The 15,670-nt window shown below is 36.8% G+C and overlaps 3 protein-coding genes and 1 non-coding gene across 4 annotated transcripts; 1 reads left to right on the forward strand and 3 right to left on the reverse strand.

The window, feature by feature from the left end:
- Positions 1-1,182: 1,182 nt before the first annotated feature.
- TRNAF-GAA (transfer RNA phenylalanine (anticodon GAA)) lies at positions 1,183-1,255 on the reverse strand. The gene has a single exon. It is a non-coding gene; the product is annotated as a tRNA-Phe (tRNA).
- Positions 1,256-2,920: 1,665 nt separating this feature from the next.
- LOC110788071 (photosystem II reaction center Psb28 protein) lies at positions 2,921-5,072 on the forward strand. The gene is made up of 2 exons (XM_021992716.2): positions 2,921-3,341; positions 4,459-5,072. The coding sequence occupies exons 1-2, from the start codon at positions 3,263-3,265 to the stop codon at positions 4,932-4,934; spliced, it is 555 nt and encodes a 184-aa protein (XP_021848408.1). The 5' UTR covers positions 2,921-3,262; the 3' UTR covers positions 4,935-5,072.
- Positions 5,073-5,135: 63 nt separating this feature from the next.
- Positions 5,136-7,778, reverse strand: LOC110788064 (subtilisin-like protease SBT1.2). Its single transcript, XM_021992711.2, has one exon. The coding sequence runs from the start codon at positions 7,710-7,712 to the stop codon at positions 5,382-5,384; it is 2,331 nt and encodes a 776-aa protein (XP_021848403.2). The 5' UTR covers positions 7,713-7,778; the 3' UTR covers positions 5,136-5,381.
- A 3,806-nt stretch (positions 7,779-11,584) lies between these two features.
- LOC110788054 (xyloglucan galactosyltransferase MUR3) lies at positions 11,585-14,460 on the reverse strand. Its single transcript, XM_021992702.2, has one exon. The coding sequence runs from the start codon at positions 13,920-13,922 to the stop codon at positions 11,973-11,975; it is 1,950 nt and encodes a 649-aa protein (XP_021848394.2). The 5' UTR covers positions 13,923-14,460; the 3' UTR covers positions 11,585-11,972.
- Between the last annotated feature and the right edge of the window lie 1,210 nt (positions 14,461-15,670).

A 15,670-nucleotide genomic window follows, 5' to 3' on the forward strand; every position in this document is an offset into this window, starting at 1 on the left:
GTTTTAACTTAGAATCTTAATATTTTAGTTGGATTTTGGCATCGGCACATCACCATAGAAAATTTATAGTTTATTGAATATGTCTAAAATAGCAAACCATAATAAACATAATTATGTGCAGCTAGTTTCAAACTTTCAACCTTCAAAAGTCATGTGAAATGAGTTTCAAGCTTAAACTATTTTGTTCTCATGCCATCACCAAAATTGTACAACGCAATGCTTGTCAGGTTGGGTCAAAAGTTGAGTTTGATCTACGGAATACATTTCATCACTTTGTATAAAAATCCGGTTTTGGGTATCATGAAATATTCGTTTTATAAAGTTGGGATTCGACCTATTCGATTTTAATGTATAGAATGAATAAGAGTATTTTCAGAACATATGATCAATTGGAAGGTCTTTTTGGTGTTGAAAGAAGAGAAAGTGAATGCTTAAGGATGGTTGTTCATAAATCATATGGGCTTTGAGTAATTTAGTTTTGCCTACGAAAAGCATATTTATAACAAAAATAATTAAAAATGGTTCCTATAAAAAGAAACTCGTAAAATTTGGTAGGTTTGGATGTTTGATCAATTATAAAAAGATTAGCAATTATCAGGAGAGTAATTTTTTAAGAATGAATGATTGAATGAAGAACAGAGATTCAGAACGAAAATGATTGTGGGGGGGGGGGGGCAAATGCAGGTTCAGTTACCTGTTGAAAATTTATTTCGGGTATCCGTTAGTTTCGGGTATCCGTTAGTTTCGGGTTGCAAGAATGTCGACCCTAAATCGTATCCACAACTATCGGTTATCCGCTTGTTCGAGTATCGGGTTTTTTCCGGTCGTAGTGATTCACATTAATATCTATTTTTACAATAACATAAGAACAAAATCAAACATTGAGTTAACAAAATGTACTCGGCAGTAGCAATTTCCAACATTAGTAGACTCAAACACCCATAATATCCAATGGTAGATTAGCAAATTTAGGGGGTAAAATCTAAAACTTTCAATGCTGCAAACTAAAATTGATTGGAAAAAATGGGTAAACTTATTTTATTATTAATTTTTTTAGTTAAATTTATAATTTCGATCGGTTCGGTTACCCGCATATTCGGTTCGGGTTTGTTTTTAAAAATAAAAAATCCGAGCCTAACCTAGGAATTGATTAATCAAATCGTTTAAAAAAAGTTAAGAAAATGCGGTGAGCGTGGATCGAACACGCGACCTTCAGATCTTCAGTCTGACGCTCTCCCAACTGAGCTATCCCCGCTTGATGTTATTAATTGCTTTGTGATATTAATAATGATTGACAACAATGGCACACGTAATCATTTCATAATTTACTTATTTTTGTTGAAGATCAATTTCATAATCTTTATAAAGTGATGTTTACTTTTAAATAATTAAAGATTTCATGTTGCTAGTAGAACAAAATAATGATTAAAATATAGTGTACAAAGGTTTTTGTTTTTTTTTTTTTTTTTTCAGAGCAACCGCAACTACCAAGGTAGTTGTAATCACTTTGAGGGTCTAGTTATGCGGGATGTCCTATCAGCAAAACGACATGACACCCTTTACCCAAAAATACCAAGAAAAGACACCCAAGTGTATTAAGGCTCAGTCGGCCTAAAGACTATGACAAGCTAATCAACATTATTATAGCGGATAAAGCCACATCGGCCCTAAGGGTACGGGTCATAGTCCTACGGATAATAGACCTATCATCCGTACATGTCGCCAGTCTATATATATGGTTCCTCATTTATTGCCAAAGGGCACGGGTCATAGTCCTATGTATCACAGACCTATCATTTGTACAGGTCGCCAGTTTATATATATGGTTCCTCACTTATTGTCAAAGGTACGTGATTACACCCAATCATTCTAGTATTCATTTATTGGAGAGAAATCAGCATTAACTAACTCAATCATCAGGGGATCCTAGAATCACCCTCAATACTAGTTACCCCTTTCATTGTAGAGGCTACATTCGGCACACAATTTAGAACGTCGTTATAAATTTTAGATTATGCCTTATGATTTGGAAATATTGTCATATCATCAGGCTATGTTCAAGATATCCACTTACTTGGTAATTGGTAGTACAAGAGGCTTGGGTTTTGTACTTTCGGTTGCAGCATTATACGTCGACGATGTTCACTAAACTTGGTAATTAGAAGCCTTGATAGTTAATGAAACAACAATTCCTTAAGGGTGGTTTTCATGGATCCAACATTCCAACTCAAAGGAAAAGCCACCAATGTACTTTGAAATAAGGGACCATTAACATTTGACACAACAGGGCCTCTCACAGTTCTCGGATTACGTATTGTAGCATCTTCTACATTCATAACTACAGTAATAAACACTTACATTTGACTTTTTTTCTAATCAGATTGTTTCCCTTAGAAAAATAACATAAGTTGCAAATTTGCATTAAACTTTCCATAAATCTTGATTAATTATATATTTAATACAATTTGATTAATTCAAATTATGAATGGGGTTACTATAGACTATATTGTCAGGGACGCCAAAATGTCATTTACTAAAATGATCTCAAAAGTTCTCTTATATAACATAAAAACACAAATTTACTCTCATATAAAATACATGTGACCCCCACTTTTATCTCTTCTCAATTCCACTCACCTATTTCTTGATAAAAATACATTTTGATTCATGGGGTAAACAATAAGAGACATAAGGAGTACTTTTTTTTGGTGTTAGCATCCGGTTCACCCTTAAGGCTAATCCGGATTCGGGGCGAGTTCTGGGTGGTTAGGTTCCAGTCCCCTCTCAATTGTTGTTGCGGGGGATCGAACACGAGTTCTCCCTACCAAGTTCAGCCCCAATCACCACTGAACCAACAAGCAATTGGTACATAAGGAGTACTTTGTTTATACTCTCTTCATTTTTTTTTATTGTCGCTTTAGCTAACTTTATTTTCCAAGTGACAATGTAAAATCAGAAATAATATTTCTAAGAGTATCCCAACTTCTTTACAACAAGCAAATATCCATTTTCTAAATTACCAATGTGAGAGTAGTAAAATAGTTTGTGGAAGTGAAAAAATTGGGAATTGGAGATTTGCTCTTTACAGTTTGCTGCAGGATACCCCTTTGGCTCAAGTGAATGGCTGATATTGTAACACACCAACGTCTGGATTCCAGATGACCCATATCAATATCATCTTCATCATCTCTCCTCAAAAAAATCCACTGAATTTATTAAAATAAAAAATAAACATTTTCTGGGTATTCCATTATCAAACTCCATGGCAGCATCTCTGCAATCTCTTACTTGTTCTTCTCCACTCTCTCAATGCTCCTCTCACAAATCTTCCTCTAAACCAGGTATCTCCCTTTCCCTCTCCTCTAAATTTGCAGAAAAGTAAGCATTATTGATTATGCATTCCTGCATTGCAGTAATTTTCGAATTTGAATTCCTTAATTTCTAACTGTTAGTGTTGGGAAATTTGGGAAATTTGGGAATTTTCTCAGTTTTCGAAGGGTTTGGTTCAATCTTTGTTAATTTAATTGAATTTAACAAAAAAAAAAAGTTTATCCCAAGAAGCTGTGTAATTGGCATTGGTATATGAGGGTTTAGCAAAGTGATTAAAGTTTCCCTTTCTTATAGTTTCATTAAATGGTTACTAAATTTGCTTTAAACTCTGTTTTTGTCCACCTAGAACAACTTATGTTATGTGAATTTTGTCAATAAACATAGGGAATAGGTTTTAGCTTGAATATTTTAGCTTCAAATTTATGTGAATTTCATCAATAAACAACTTATGTTATGGGAATCTTGTCAATGAAGGGCTAATATTGAGGAAAATTGAGCAATTCAGCTTTGCAATTTCAGGTTGTTTGTGAGTGAGTGAGTGATAGAGAATAGAATTATCTTAGGATATAAAGTGTACAAATCTAGTCACATTAGTTTTCCTAATATAATTAGGATTATTGTAACACTATAAATATGATCAATGGAATACATTCCAGTTCACAGAGTTTTCACGAATCTAACAGTGAGGTTGTTCTTCGTTTTGAGCTTTTTGGATACAACTGGTGAATTGTATACACCATGATTAGTCAACCTAAAAACTTGTACTTGCAATAGGGGGACTTAAATATGATTATACAAGGATACACCTGATGTATACAAGACTTACTATTTTGTATTTTGTTTAGGCGAGTGGGTGGTTTGGGGTAGGAGTTTTAAAATTCTTGATTCTAGAGTCATTTTACTGACAAGGCATCTGTTATTTAAGTGTAAAATTTAAGGTTTTAGTTCCTGCTTATTGTTCTTGGACTCAAGGTTTAGAAATTTAGGAATGTTTGGGAAATGAAGCAATTTTGGCAATCTTTCTTGGCCATCTGGTGTCTGAGTAATGCATTGGAGCATCAGATATTAAGCTAGTATTGTTTGTAGATAGTATGACGAATCTGATGTAGTCTTTATCTGGTTTATCAGGCATTTGTGTTTTCTCTTGGGCTACTCCCAAGCGTGTACACTCTTCATTCAATGGACTTCAGCTAAGGTTACGTCCATTGAGATGGGCATCACAAAGGTCATTTTCTGCACCTGTTGGTCAGATTGTGATGATGGTTCAACCCAAAATTCAGTTCGTTCAAGGGACCGATGAACTTACAATACCAGATGTGAACTTAACCAAATCTAAGGATGGGACTAATGGTGCTGCTATATTCAGATTTGATCAGCCCTCTGTCTTTGACTCATCCAAGGAGGTCGGTGATATAACTGGGTTCTACATGATTGATGAGGAAGGTGTTCTTTCTTCCAACAGTGTGAATGCAAGGTTTATCAATGGGAAACCAGCAGGCATTGAAGCAAAGTACATCATGCGCACCCCGAAAGACTGGGACAGGTTCATGAGATTCATGGAACGCTACGCCAACGCAAACGGTTTGCAATTCGTCAAAAGTTGAGGCAATATTGTACATCCTTCTTTTTTTCTTCTGTAAACCCGATTTTAGTATGTTTATGTGAGTTGAGTATATAGCTCAAAAGCTTGAATCTTTTCATGAAGATTAATGCTGCTTTCTTGTGCACCAATTGATTGATTATATGTGTTCTCTGACCTATTTTTTATTTTTATTTTTGAATAGTTTGGGTCTGATAATGCTGGGTGAGTGACTATATCATTCAATGTAAGACATAAATTTCAAATAATAGATATTTGAATCAGCATTCATTAATATGGTATCAGCATCAAGTACCAACATAAATGAAGTAATCTTGTACTCTAAAGAAATTCTCTATCAGTAATTTAGGGACCAAAGCTCAAATAACATAAAGAACATGTTACAAATCCTTCTGAATCAGTAGCAGGTCAGAGGAATGTATTCCTTTCCCTAGCAACTATGAAACGTTCTTCAATATGATTGCTTGCTTACCCAAGACACTGTAATTGGGCTTCTAACCCTGTATAGGTTTCGACGAGAGTGTACCCATTGCAGTTCTCCTTGAACAGAGCTAACTGGCTTTGCTCCTTTCTTGGCTATAACATAGACTCTGTAGCCTAATGTTTGATTAGTCCTTCGAAATACTAATCGCTTTGGTTTGACTACGATTCTGACACCTTCAGGAGCTCTGATTTCCACTGAGTAAATGGAATTTGGTCTGCCCACATTAGTTACACTTCTGTTGATCACCTTAACTGTCTCCTTCCCCTTGAAGACAGCAGTAACTGAAGGGTAATTTAAACTGAACCCCTTGCTTTTGTGCAGTATCTCTTTGCAGCTTATGTTCCTACGGCTGATCGTGAAAATTTCAGACCTTGTATATCCAAGACTGCATAGATGTGTGATGTAGTCTGCCGGTCTGATATCATATACTAATCCTGGATCAACCGCTTTAGCAGGGTTGATATGTCCAGAACCGATTGCAAAATGGTCTGCCGGAGTATTTCCATCCATGATTGGTTTCCCATAGTGGTCAGTTACATCTGCTGTTGTCATCATTGCAGACTTAACTGCAGCAGGGGACCAATTTGGGTGAGCAGTGTGGATAAGAGCAGCAATACCACTAACATGAGGACAAGCCATTGAAGTCCCTGACATAACAGTAAAATTCACCCTTCTAGAATCTTCTATAAGGCCAGTAGGCCCCAAGTTTTGTGGCCAGGCGGCTATGATGTTTACACCTGGTGCGATCACATCTGGCTTGAGGATTGAAGGGTTATTCAAGCTTGGACCCCTGGATGAAAAACGAGCCACGGCTGGTGCTTGTGATCTTCCTGTAACAGTCCCTAGAAAGTGAATCTTTGCAGTTGGTCTTGGTTTTGTAGAGTTGATGTAACTCTTTAGTTGAAGTGATTCTGAATAACCGATTAAAGTAGCTGGCAAGACATGAGCATCAACTGAATCTTCCTCGAGATTAACTTCTGTGTTTGCTAGAATCATTGCAGCTCCTCCAGCTCTTTTGACAACCTCACCTTTCTCTGCTCTTCCATTTACACCTCTATCACATACCACCATTTTCCCTGCAACTTGTGCTCGAGAAAGGGAACCTTCTAGACAATACTCACTTCCCATATCACCACCTGCTGCGTAGACTACTTCAAGCACTCTCTCAGCCTTTGGGAAATGATTTCCCGGGAACAAGGATTCCCCATAGAGGTATTTCCCGTTTCCCATTCTGACGTAAGCAGGAAATCTCCTGTCAAGGGTACTTGCTCCAACAGTAGTAACCCAGGGAGCTTCATTGGCAACTGAGTTAATACTAGGACCGTTGTTTCCAGCTGCACAGATTACAGAAATACCCTTTTCTGCAGCATGGAAGCTACCAATTGCAACAGTGTCATCATAGAAAGGGATTGGAAATCCTCCCAAAGAAAGAGAGAGAACATCCACACCATCTCTTATTGCAACATCCATTGCAGCTAATACATCAGAGCTGTAACACCCATTAAACCAGCACACTTTGTAGACAGCAACATGAGCACCTGGGGCCATCCCTTGTGCAATCCCACCTCCATTGCCTAACACACTCGCCATTTGAACCGGTGACCCCCCAGCCGTGGATGATGTGTGGGTCCCATGCCCTGAAGAATCACGAGGCGACACGTACTCAGGGTTTAACTCTGGGGACAATGGTGAATTAGCCACACGATGACCTTTGATAAAGAAGCGAGCACCTATGAGCTTCCTGTTGCAACTCGAAGAATTGAAGTCCTGGCCTTGTTGACAAACTCCTCTCCATTTCTTAGGAGGTGCCGGCATCCCATGATCACTAAAGCTCGGACTCTCAGGCCAAACCCCTGTATCCAAAACACCAATAATCGACCCCCTCCCGAACTTGGACCTAGACCAAGCCCCAACTCCAGGAGCATCAAGTTTTAAAAACTTGTAGGAGTAAGTAGTATGCAACTCAAGCCTCCTATCAGGTCTAACCGCTATAACACCATGCATCCTCTTTAACGTCTCTAACTCCGGCTCTGATAGAAGAGCAGCAAAGCCTTCAATGGTTGAACTATACGAGTAAAGAAGGCGAGAGGAATACTCACCTTCTTCCTCTACTGACACCGTTCTCTCGAGGAAAGAGAGGTGCCAATCAAGCTTCGAAGCGAAGTAAGACGTGGTTACACTTTGTGGGTGTAGTTGTACAATGTAGGTTTGTAGTGGTAAAAGAGCATTCAGAGAAGAAACCAAAGAGAGAAAAACACTTGAAAGGAAAAGGAAATAAGTTTTGGTTGTTGACACCATTTTTTGGGTATGTTTAAGATATACGTAAACTTGTATTGTGAATTGTGATGGTGGGTTCGGGTTGTGGTTCATGGTGCTTCCGAGGGGGGTATTTGAAGAATTCAAAAATGGTGAGGAGAGTGCTCAGAGAAGAATATGAAACCCGTGAAAGTACAAGGAAGAGCAGAGCTCTACCTCACGAGGATCTTTGGGAAGGAGCTGAGATAACCTAGGAATTTTGGTTAGGCTTTTCACGAGATATTATGGTTTCTTTTAATATCTACATGCAAATATATTGGTTTTCAAAAATGTTATGTATAATACATTAATTATTGTTGAAAATACCTGGGTTTTTTTCCTTCTAGTATTGGTTGGTTTGACAAATTGACATGGAAGAATTTGTATTACTTTTTCCGTTTCTTATTCATCTTCCTATATTTTTTTATTGGGTGTTTTAAAAAACAATTCCTGTTTGAAATACTTTTTATTATACGTAATATCACTTATTTTGTACAGATTTACCCGTAATAGTTAAAACATTTCTTCAAATTATACCCACTTTTCCACCAAAATATGTGTGGTTGCTCCTCTTAATTTAGTGGCCAACAACTTAATTAGAACAATAATCAAGTAATGTAATAATTTTTGGATTTTTTTTAAAAAAATAGTCAACATATCGAACAGTTTTATCTCCACAAAAAAGAATCAGCTACATATCTAATGCATATAAAGAACTCTAGGCTCTTTTTATTTTATGTGAAATATTCAAAGTAAAGTTGTCAAAAAGTGACCTGATCCAACCGATTTCTGACATAAACCGAAGTGATCTGGAAAAAAAAATTCACGCATTCAATGCGCATAAGCACAATGACCCCGTACAACTACATTATCCAATTATACCCGAAAGATTATATACGACTCGTAACCTACCGATGACCCAATTTAACACCCCTTTCAAAGCAAGAAATTATTTAGAAACAGAGGAAGTAATGGGCTTTTAAGATATAAATGTTTGAGAGGTTTACTTTTATTGAACTTAATTTCACACGCTCTAGGAAGACATTTGCATGGCTCCCTTGGCACATGCGGCTTGTGCTTGTCTATGGGCGGAGAGCCATTTTTATTGGGGAGGAGCCCATTTGATTCATGCTCTTTTGGGCCGTTGAACCATTGTACGGAGTAATAAAAGTCTTGTTTTTTTTATGAATTTTGAAAAGAGGTTTTTTTTTTTTTTTAAGAAATATTATTTCTAATTCAAATGAGTCAATGGCCTACATTACATCATTTTAATAGTCGGATTGTAGAAACTTTTGATCTGAAATTTGGGAAAATGTTATGTTTTTAAAATTTATCATTATAATTAGATCTTGTATACAACGGATGTATTGTATATAACGAGTTTAGACATGTTAAATAACTACTCTATAAAGTGGATTTTTATATGATTTGTAGGGTCTTATAATACAGGATATATAAGTTATAAGTACTTCAGTCCGGTCTTGGATGATAATAACGTCAATTTAGAAATAGAGTTAGTGAACAATACATGATATAATGCAAGTTCATTCAACAATAGAGAAACAAGGGTATGGAAAACACATGTAAACACATGGTTTCCTCCCTTGTAGTAAGCCTACATAATTAATCGATTGGCCTTGTTTTTATGTTTGTCTCATATCCAAGAGACCAACATGGTGGTAAAATGCTGTCGTATATGCAAAACTTGTGGTTTAAACTTTGAAAAAAAGTCTGAGGTCATAATATTAAGCTCTAAAGTGTACGTGTAGCCAAATTATGAACAAACAAATAACTTTTACAATATTATTTTAACAATTTTTTTAAGTTAAAAAACGGCGAAAGGAACTTTTTCAAAATGAGAGGTTTTAGCTCAATCCTCCTTTCAATAATATTTTTTTATCAAAAACAAGGTCATACTTTGTGGCTATTCTAGCTAATTCACAAATATTGGCTTTAATCACGAGATATTTCTAGTTTTATAGTTTGATCCTAATTTAACCTTCTATATTTCTGATTTTATAGTTTGATCCTGATTTAACCTTCTATTGTGGAACTTCTTTGCATAGGTATGACCAGTTACGTTTCATACATTATTCTCGTCTTTTCATGAATGATCCTTCTAACCGCACATTTTGCAGTTTGTTTAGGCTCAACTCATTAACACCCCTACCCTAATTGATGAAGTGGTTCCAATTTGGCCAAACATGGTTTTGTTTGGGACTTGGGAGCTCCCATTGCTTAGTCCACATCTACACGGTTTTAGTCTGCATTATCACCTTGTTAATAAAATAAAACATTAATGGTCGTGCTACGTAGTCTTTCTAAGAATAGTCAAACCCACTACTTTTCCACTTTCACCTTGTTAATTGTGGGTATTTCATGGTTGTGCACAATGCGTCAACCCACATTTGTCGTGCTATAATGTACCAAGTATCTCAAGTGCATGCTCCTATATCAATCAAGATTTGTCCAACGAATAATTGGCATCAACTTTACATATTAACCTAATTTAGCAAACAAAAAATTATCTAATTAAGTCGTAATTTCCTTTGGTGTGCATAGAAAGTTACAAAGAACAAATGATGCATATTTATATAATTTAAGATCAAAACATGAATATCACTGGCATCAAAATAAATTACTCCGTATTACAATCTTGCTCATTTGGTTATTAGACGAGATTTTCTTTTTAAATATCCATTCATAGTCATCGTAAAGCTATACTCGTATTGTGAGAACCGGGGGAATTCATCAAAAAAATGTGATTAGCTTGCCAGAAGTCTCAAAACACATAAGTGCCTAATAGTATAATACCCTTTCCCATACATCTGTGGAACTCAATATATACATTACTACCAAAACCAACAATAAAGATTATGTTGCCCATAAAAGATAACACTAAATATTTTGGGAAGTGATTTCTACACACTCAATGCAAGAACACATTTTTATGTTCTCTATTTCCATAGAGGTGTTGCAAAACTAGTTTCTACTTTGTAATGATTATGTGTCAATTATAAAATGGTACACAAAGGAGTAAGGTTTGAATATTATGTCTATGTAAAGAATAAAGATAGTTCAATCATTGACCAGATTTTTGGGGAAAAGGTATAAAGCTTACTTATATTGATGATTGAAATGCTACCGAGTACTAACTTTGCTAAAAGCTGAAAAGGCCACCTATATCTCACTATCATACTTGTACAAGATTCTTTATCAGAACTGAAAGTTGCAACAATCTTTTTCACATGTCCATATCTTCATGAGTTCATCCACTCTACTTACTATGTTACTTGTATAATTGTATATTAATATTTTCAATCATAAAAATTCATAACCAATGAGAACTATAATCTCTGTTAGTGTGCTACTAGAGAATGGCAAAATGTTCGCACCCATTCTCATGATCAAGTCTAAGGATATTTTCTGTCGGAGGTTTCATTGGTAAGGAAGATGGGGAGTTGGGATAATAGAGATTTCAAAACGAGTGTGGAGTCCAAAGATGACTTGGATAGAGGACTTTTTACGCATAGCACACCCGGCTCATCGGAGCTTAGCTCCGACTACATTCGGATCCGACCCGTGTCGCACACCTTGCTTATGGTGGGTGAATCTCCCAACAAGAATTTCTGCATATGGCGAAGCTTGACCTCCACTTGACTTGCATAGAGGACTGACATAAGTAAAATGGATTTGCAAGAGCATGCAGCACTAGGAAGAAGTGAATGTAGGAAGAGGATCTTTGTGGATGACCACGAGAGGCAGACTCTTGTCTTGGTTCATGTACCCAAACCTTATCATTTTGGGAATTAAGACTATGATTTTGTCGTTGTAATGATGACAAAAGGCATATGAATATACTTGTACATAATCAGTAGAAGGCAAATACCCATCATTTACCATTTGAATTTAAAAAGCATTCCAAAATTATTGTAAGGCACAATCTCAGATTGGTGCCAACTGCCAAGTAAATGAAAATATAGTTCTCGCTAAGTAAATTGAATTACATGGGAATATATGTATCATACTACACTTTATGTATCACTACACAAAAATCGTGCTGCAGAATGTAAGTTTCCTACCGAGTATTGACCAATAAATTATCATGTTTAAACAAGATCATATGCCTGTAAATCACTACTAAGCCGAAAGTTCTGAAGTGAAGCCACTTATACCTGGCTAATTGAAGCATGCTCCTTTCTTCAGGCTCCAAAGTGTGTCAGTTGTATGGATTTAGCCATAGTTGTTCAGAAGGAACTACTACTAGTAGCTTCTCTTTCTCGATTGACTTCTTTGTTCGTTCTTCCAAGAACTCTTGGCAGCTTCCGCTGAAGCACCATTTGAATCCCCTTCACCTTTAGGCTTAGAGAAGAAAGGATCCCATTCGTGACCTCCGGCTTCCCTTTGACCTTCATCTAGAAGAGCATATTTCCAACTGTTTTCCTCAATAAAGTAATCATACTCTGTCCTGCCTTGAATGATGTTCTTTCTCAACCGTGTAACCTTGTTGATAATTGCCTGGACAGATACGTCAAAGGCATCTGAAAGGGTTTCCAACTTGGAACGAGGATCAGCGTATATCAAACTGGGTATCAGATTGATAACCGCCTCTCTCATTATCTCCACCTGTTGAGGGGGTATTTCCCGGAGTTTTTCTTCAATGCTGAGATTATTGTTGTGAACATCATTCTCAGAAATAAACACAGAATAACTAGAGAAATTCTTAGGGAGATGCCATGTATATTGGGTGTATGCTGAACCAGGGTGGAAAAACACAGGTATACAACCTGCTAACATAGAGTCAAAAGCTGATCTTCGAGTATATGAATCCCCTTGAGGTTGTAGGCAGAAAAGAGAACTTTGAAACATCTTCATAATACTACTTGGAGAATGACACTTGCTCTCCCCAAAATCACATTCCAAAAGCTTGCACGCTTTTGTACTCTTGCATTGATCAATTAACTGACCTCTAATTGATTTTGGATTCCCGGGTCTAGGCGCCCCGGCAAAAGAAAACAGATATTTTCTCTTTAGATTCCTCATCCGATCTTGCCAAACAAACACCTCAGCATCCTTTGCAGGATGGAAGTATGTAGGATATGGTATAGCAAAGTCATTTGCATTCCATGGGCTCGATTCCACCACCAACATCGACATGTTCTTAGCTGCAGGCAAAAATAGAAGTTTGCTACCCCAGTCAGTTTCCTCCTCCGATAATCTTCTGAAATCCCAAGTAATTCTTCCTGCAACTAGAAAATGATCTCTTCCATCCATTATCTTCCACTCTGGCCTTTTCATCAGCCAATCAGTCAATTCCAGTGAAGCAGCATCTCTCCTAGATATATTGTACCCCCAAAGATACCGGGCAATATCGAACCCAGCATAGAAGGGTACAAATATTGCTGCAGCAATTGAGGAATCCTTTGTCAGGCATTCGTATTGCTTCATCCGATTATTAAAGATCACATCCACCGCAAACTGATTCGTGGCATACCATCCAGTTTCCGAGAACACCCCCTCAACATTCTCAAGTGGAGGACCAAGACCGGCATTGGTAGTAAACTTGCACATATTAGTCCAAAGACTCAAGCTTCTACACTCCTTAAGCATGTCATCATTGAACTTTGGTGGAAGATCATGAACATAAATGTACCTTCCACCACAAGGATCACTCGTGTTTTCAACCGTCCTCAATGCCTTCATAAACGAAAACTCCTGAGGGGCATCAACTTTAGGGACCTCGTCATTCTTAGGGCTAGGAATAGGATCACTAGTCTTCGATCCAACATCTATCTTACGATTACTCACAGACGGATCCTCCTCGGGCTCAACCTTGACCTCATCATTACTCGCCTCATTTTCATCACCATTGCCACTCGGCTCCGGATTATCCGGTAATGACACTTTTGTGGGCTCATCAATCACCTCACTTTGAGCACCATCACTAGTTGACTTCACAACATCGATCGAAACCGGGACATGGGTGGGTTCAATAGGTACAGGATGGAAAGATTCGATTCTTATCGGATTTGATAGCAATGAAGCCGACTCAGTGACAGTATTACCTCCTAGAACAACAAAATGGAAATACAATAACAAACTCCAAAACAAGACACACAATGTACTCAATACGCAAAGCCTTTTACTGTGGTTCTTTGAATTCCCTTTCTCCATTTGGTACGGAAAAGCTCCCACCGTCCACCGCCGTCTCATCAGACACCACAACACCACCAATCACCACCAGATCCCAACCCCAAAACCCTCCTTCCTCCTCTTATCCAAAAACTAACACAATCCATAAAACAACAATAAACCCACTAATTATCTCTATCTAATCATCAAAACCCGGGTGGGATTCTCTACAATCAAGCATAAATTGAAGTTCTTCACTTAAAAGGAGTCCAAATTGGAAACAATCAAGCAGAAATTAAACAGAATAATCAGGTATTTTCAATAGGTAATATTGAAAATTTGTAATATGTACTGATTGTTCTCTAAATTGCAAGAAAATAAAGGGAAATGTAAGAATTTATGGTTGATGATTAAGATGATAGTGTAAGCAGATCAATCAAAGATCAGGGAGGAGAGAGAAAAACTTACAATTTCTGCAATTGAAGATTAAGCAGAAGCTAGGTAAGCTATAAACTATACTGTAGTAATTTGAGCAAGAAATTGAGGAGGAAGAGAAATTTCCAGAAATGGCGGAGGAGAGAGAAAGTGGAGAAAAGGGGAGGAAAATGGGAGAAGAGGAAGAGGAAGAGAAGAGGAAAGTATAAATACCACGGGAGGACGGCTCATGTTAGATTCGTGCGCCGTATGAGATGGGTGTGTGTCGGTAGCCGGTGGATTCGTGGACACGTGGCAAATGACGTCAGATGTATTGCTAAAAACATTGGTTCATTTAAAAAATATATATATAGATTCCGAGCTCGCCGACTTTTGTGATTTTAGTGGGAATACACATGATTATTATAGACGTGAAATTTGAAAGTTGAAAAATTATATAAATTACTCCTTCCGTCTCGGAATACTCGCACCATTTTAAGTGAACACATTTGTCGCTGCACAACTTTGATCACTAATATCTTTAACTGTGTATTATAAAAACTTATAAAATATCAATATTTTGAATATTAAGATGAAGTCAACAATATATTATATATTAATATTTGTTTTCCTGTACTATAAATAAAATAGGGTCAAAGTGAATTATGTGAATAGTGCAAAAAATCAAAAAGGTGCGAGTATTCTGAGAATGAGATATTAGATGGTAAATTAATATTGAATGTTAAAGAGGAAGATGAAGTGGAAAAGGTACGTTGAATGAATATATAAATTAAATAGTAAATCATGTTGAATGAAGAAGATGAAGTGGAAAAGGTATTGAAGCTGTAAAGTACTTCCTATAACAAAGAACAAATGGAAAAAATTGAAGATAAAAAAGAAGCAAATTTATGGATTAAAGATGGTGGAGTCACATGTCATCTAATCATATATGGATTTCCTTTCAAAATACTACGTATGGATGTATAGATGTATAGATTGGTCCGAATAAGCTATAAGCCTTTTTTTTTCAAATGCATAGCTAAGCCTATAAGTATACTCCATCTGTATCTTTTTAGGAGTCACACTTACCATTTCCGGCCGTATTTATTAGGAGTCACACTTTTATTTTTAGTAAATTTTCTACCACACCACTTGCTTTAGGGACCACCACTGCGATAAACTTCCTCTCTACTTTGATTAAAATATGTTTCCTATCTTAATTTTTTCTATTTGTTTATTACTCCCTCATCCACTTGCGTTGTTATTTTTATTAGATTCAACTCTCATTCCTAAATACGCGTGTTGGTCAACATGTAACTCCTAATAAAATACAGAGGGAGTAACTTACAAAGTACAACAGACATTAAGTACGGAATACAAATTGGGGTAAGAAAAAATTCAAGTACTCCCTCCAT

The sequence above is a fragment of the Spinacia oleracea genome, chromosome 6 (assembly GCF_020520425.1).
Source record: "Spinacia oleracea cultivar Varoflay chromosome 6, BTI_SOV_V1, whole genome shotgun sequence".
Classification (NCBI taxonomy): Eukaryota; Viridiplantae; Streptophyta; class Magnoliopsida; order Caryophyllales; family Amaranthaceae; genus Spinacia; species Spinacia oleracea.

Excerpts from the sequence above, each read along its gene's own strand:
- LOC110788071 (XM_021992716.2), top strand. The coding sequence starts at position 3,263 with ATGGCAGCATCTCTGCAATCTCTTACTTGTTCTTCTCCACTCTCTCAA. Across the intron at positions 3,342-4,458 it reads CAAATCTTCCTCTAAACCAG|GCATTTGTGTTTTCTCTTGG; the intron begins GTATCTCCCTTT and ends CTGGTTTATCAG.
- LOC110788064 (XM_021992711.2), bottom strand. The coding sequence starts at position 7,712 with ATGGTGTCAACAACCAAAACTTATTTCCTTTTCCTTTCAAGTGTTTTT.
- LOC110788054 (XM_021992702.2), bottom strand. The coding sequence starts at position 13,922 with ATGAGACGGCGGTGGACGGTGGGAGCTTTTCCGTACCAAATGGAGAAA.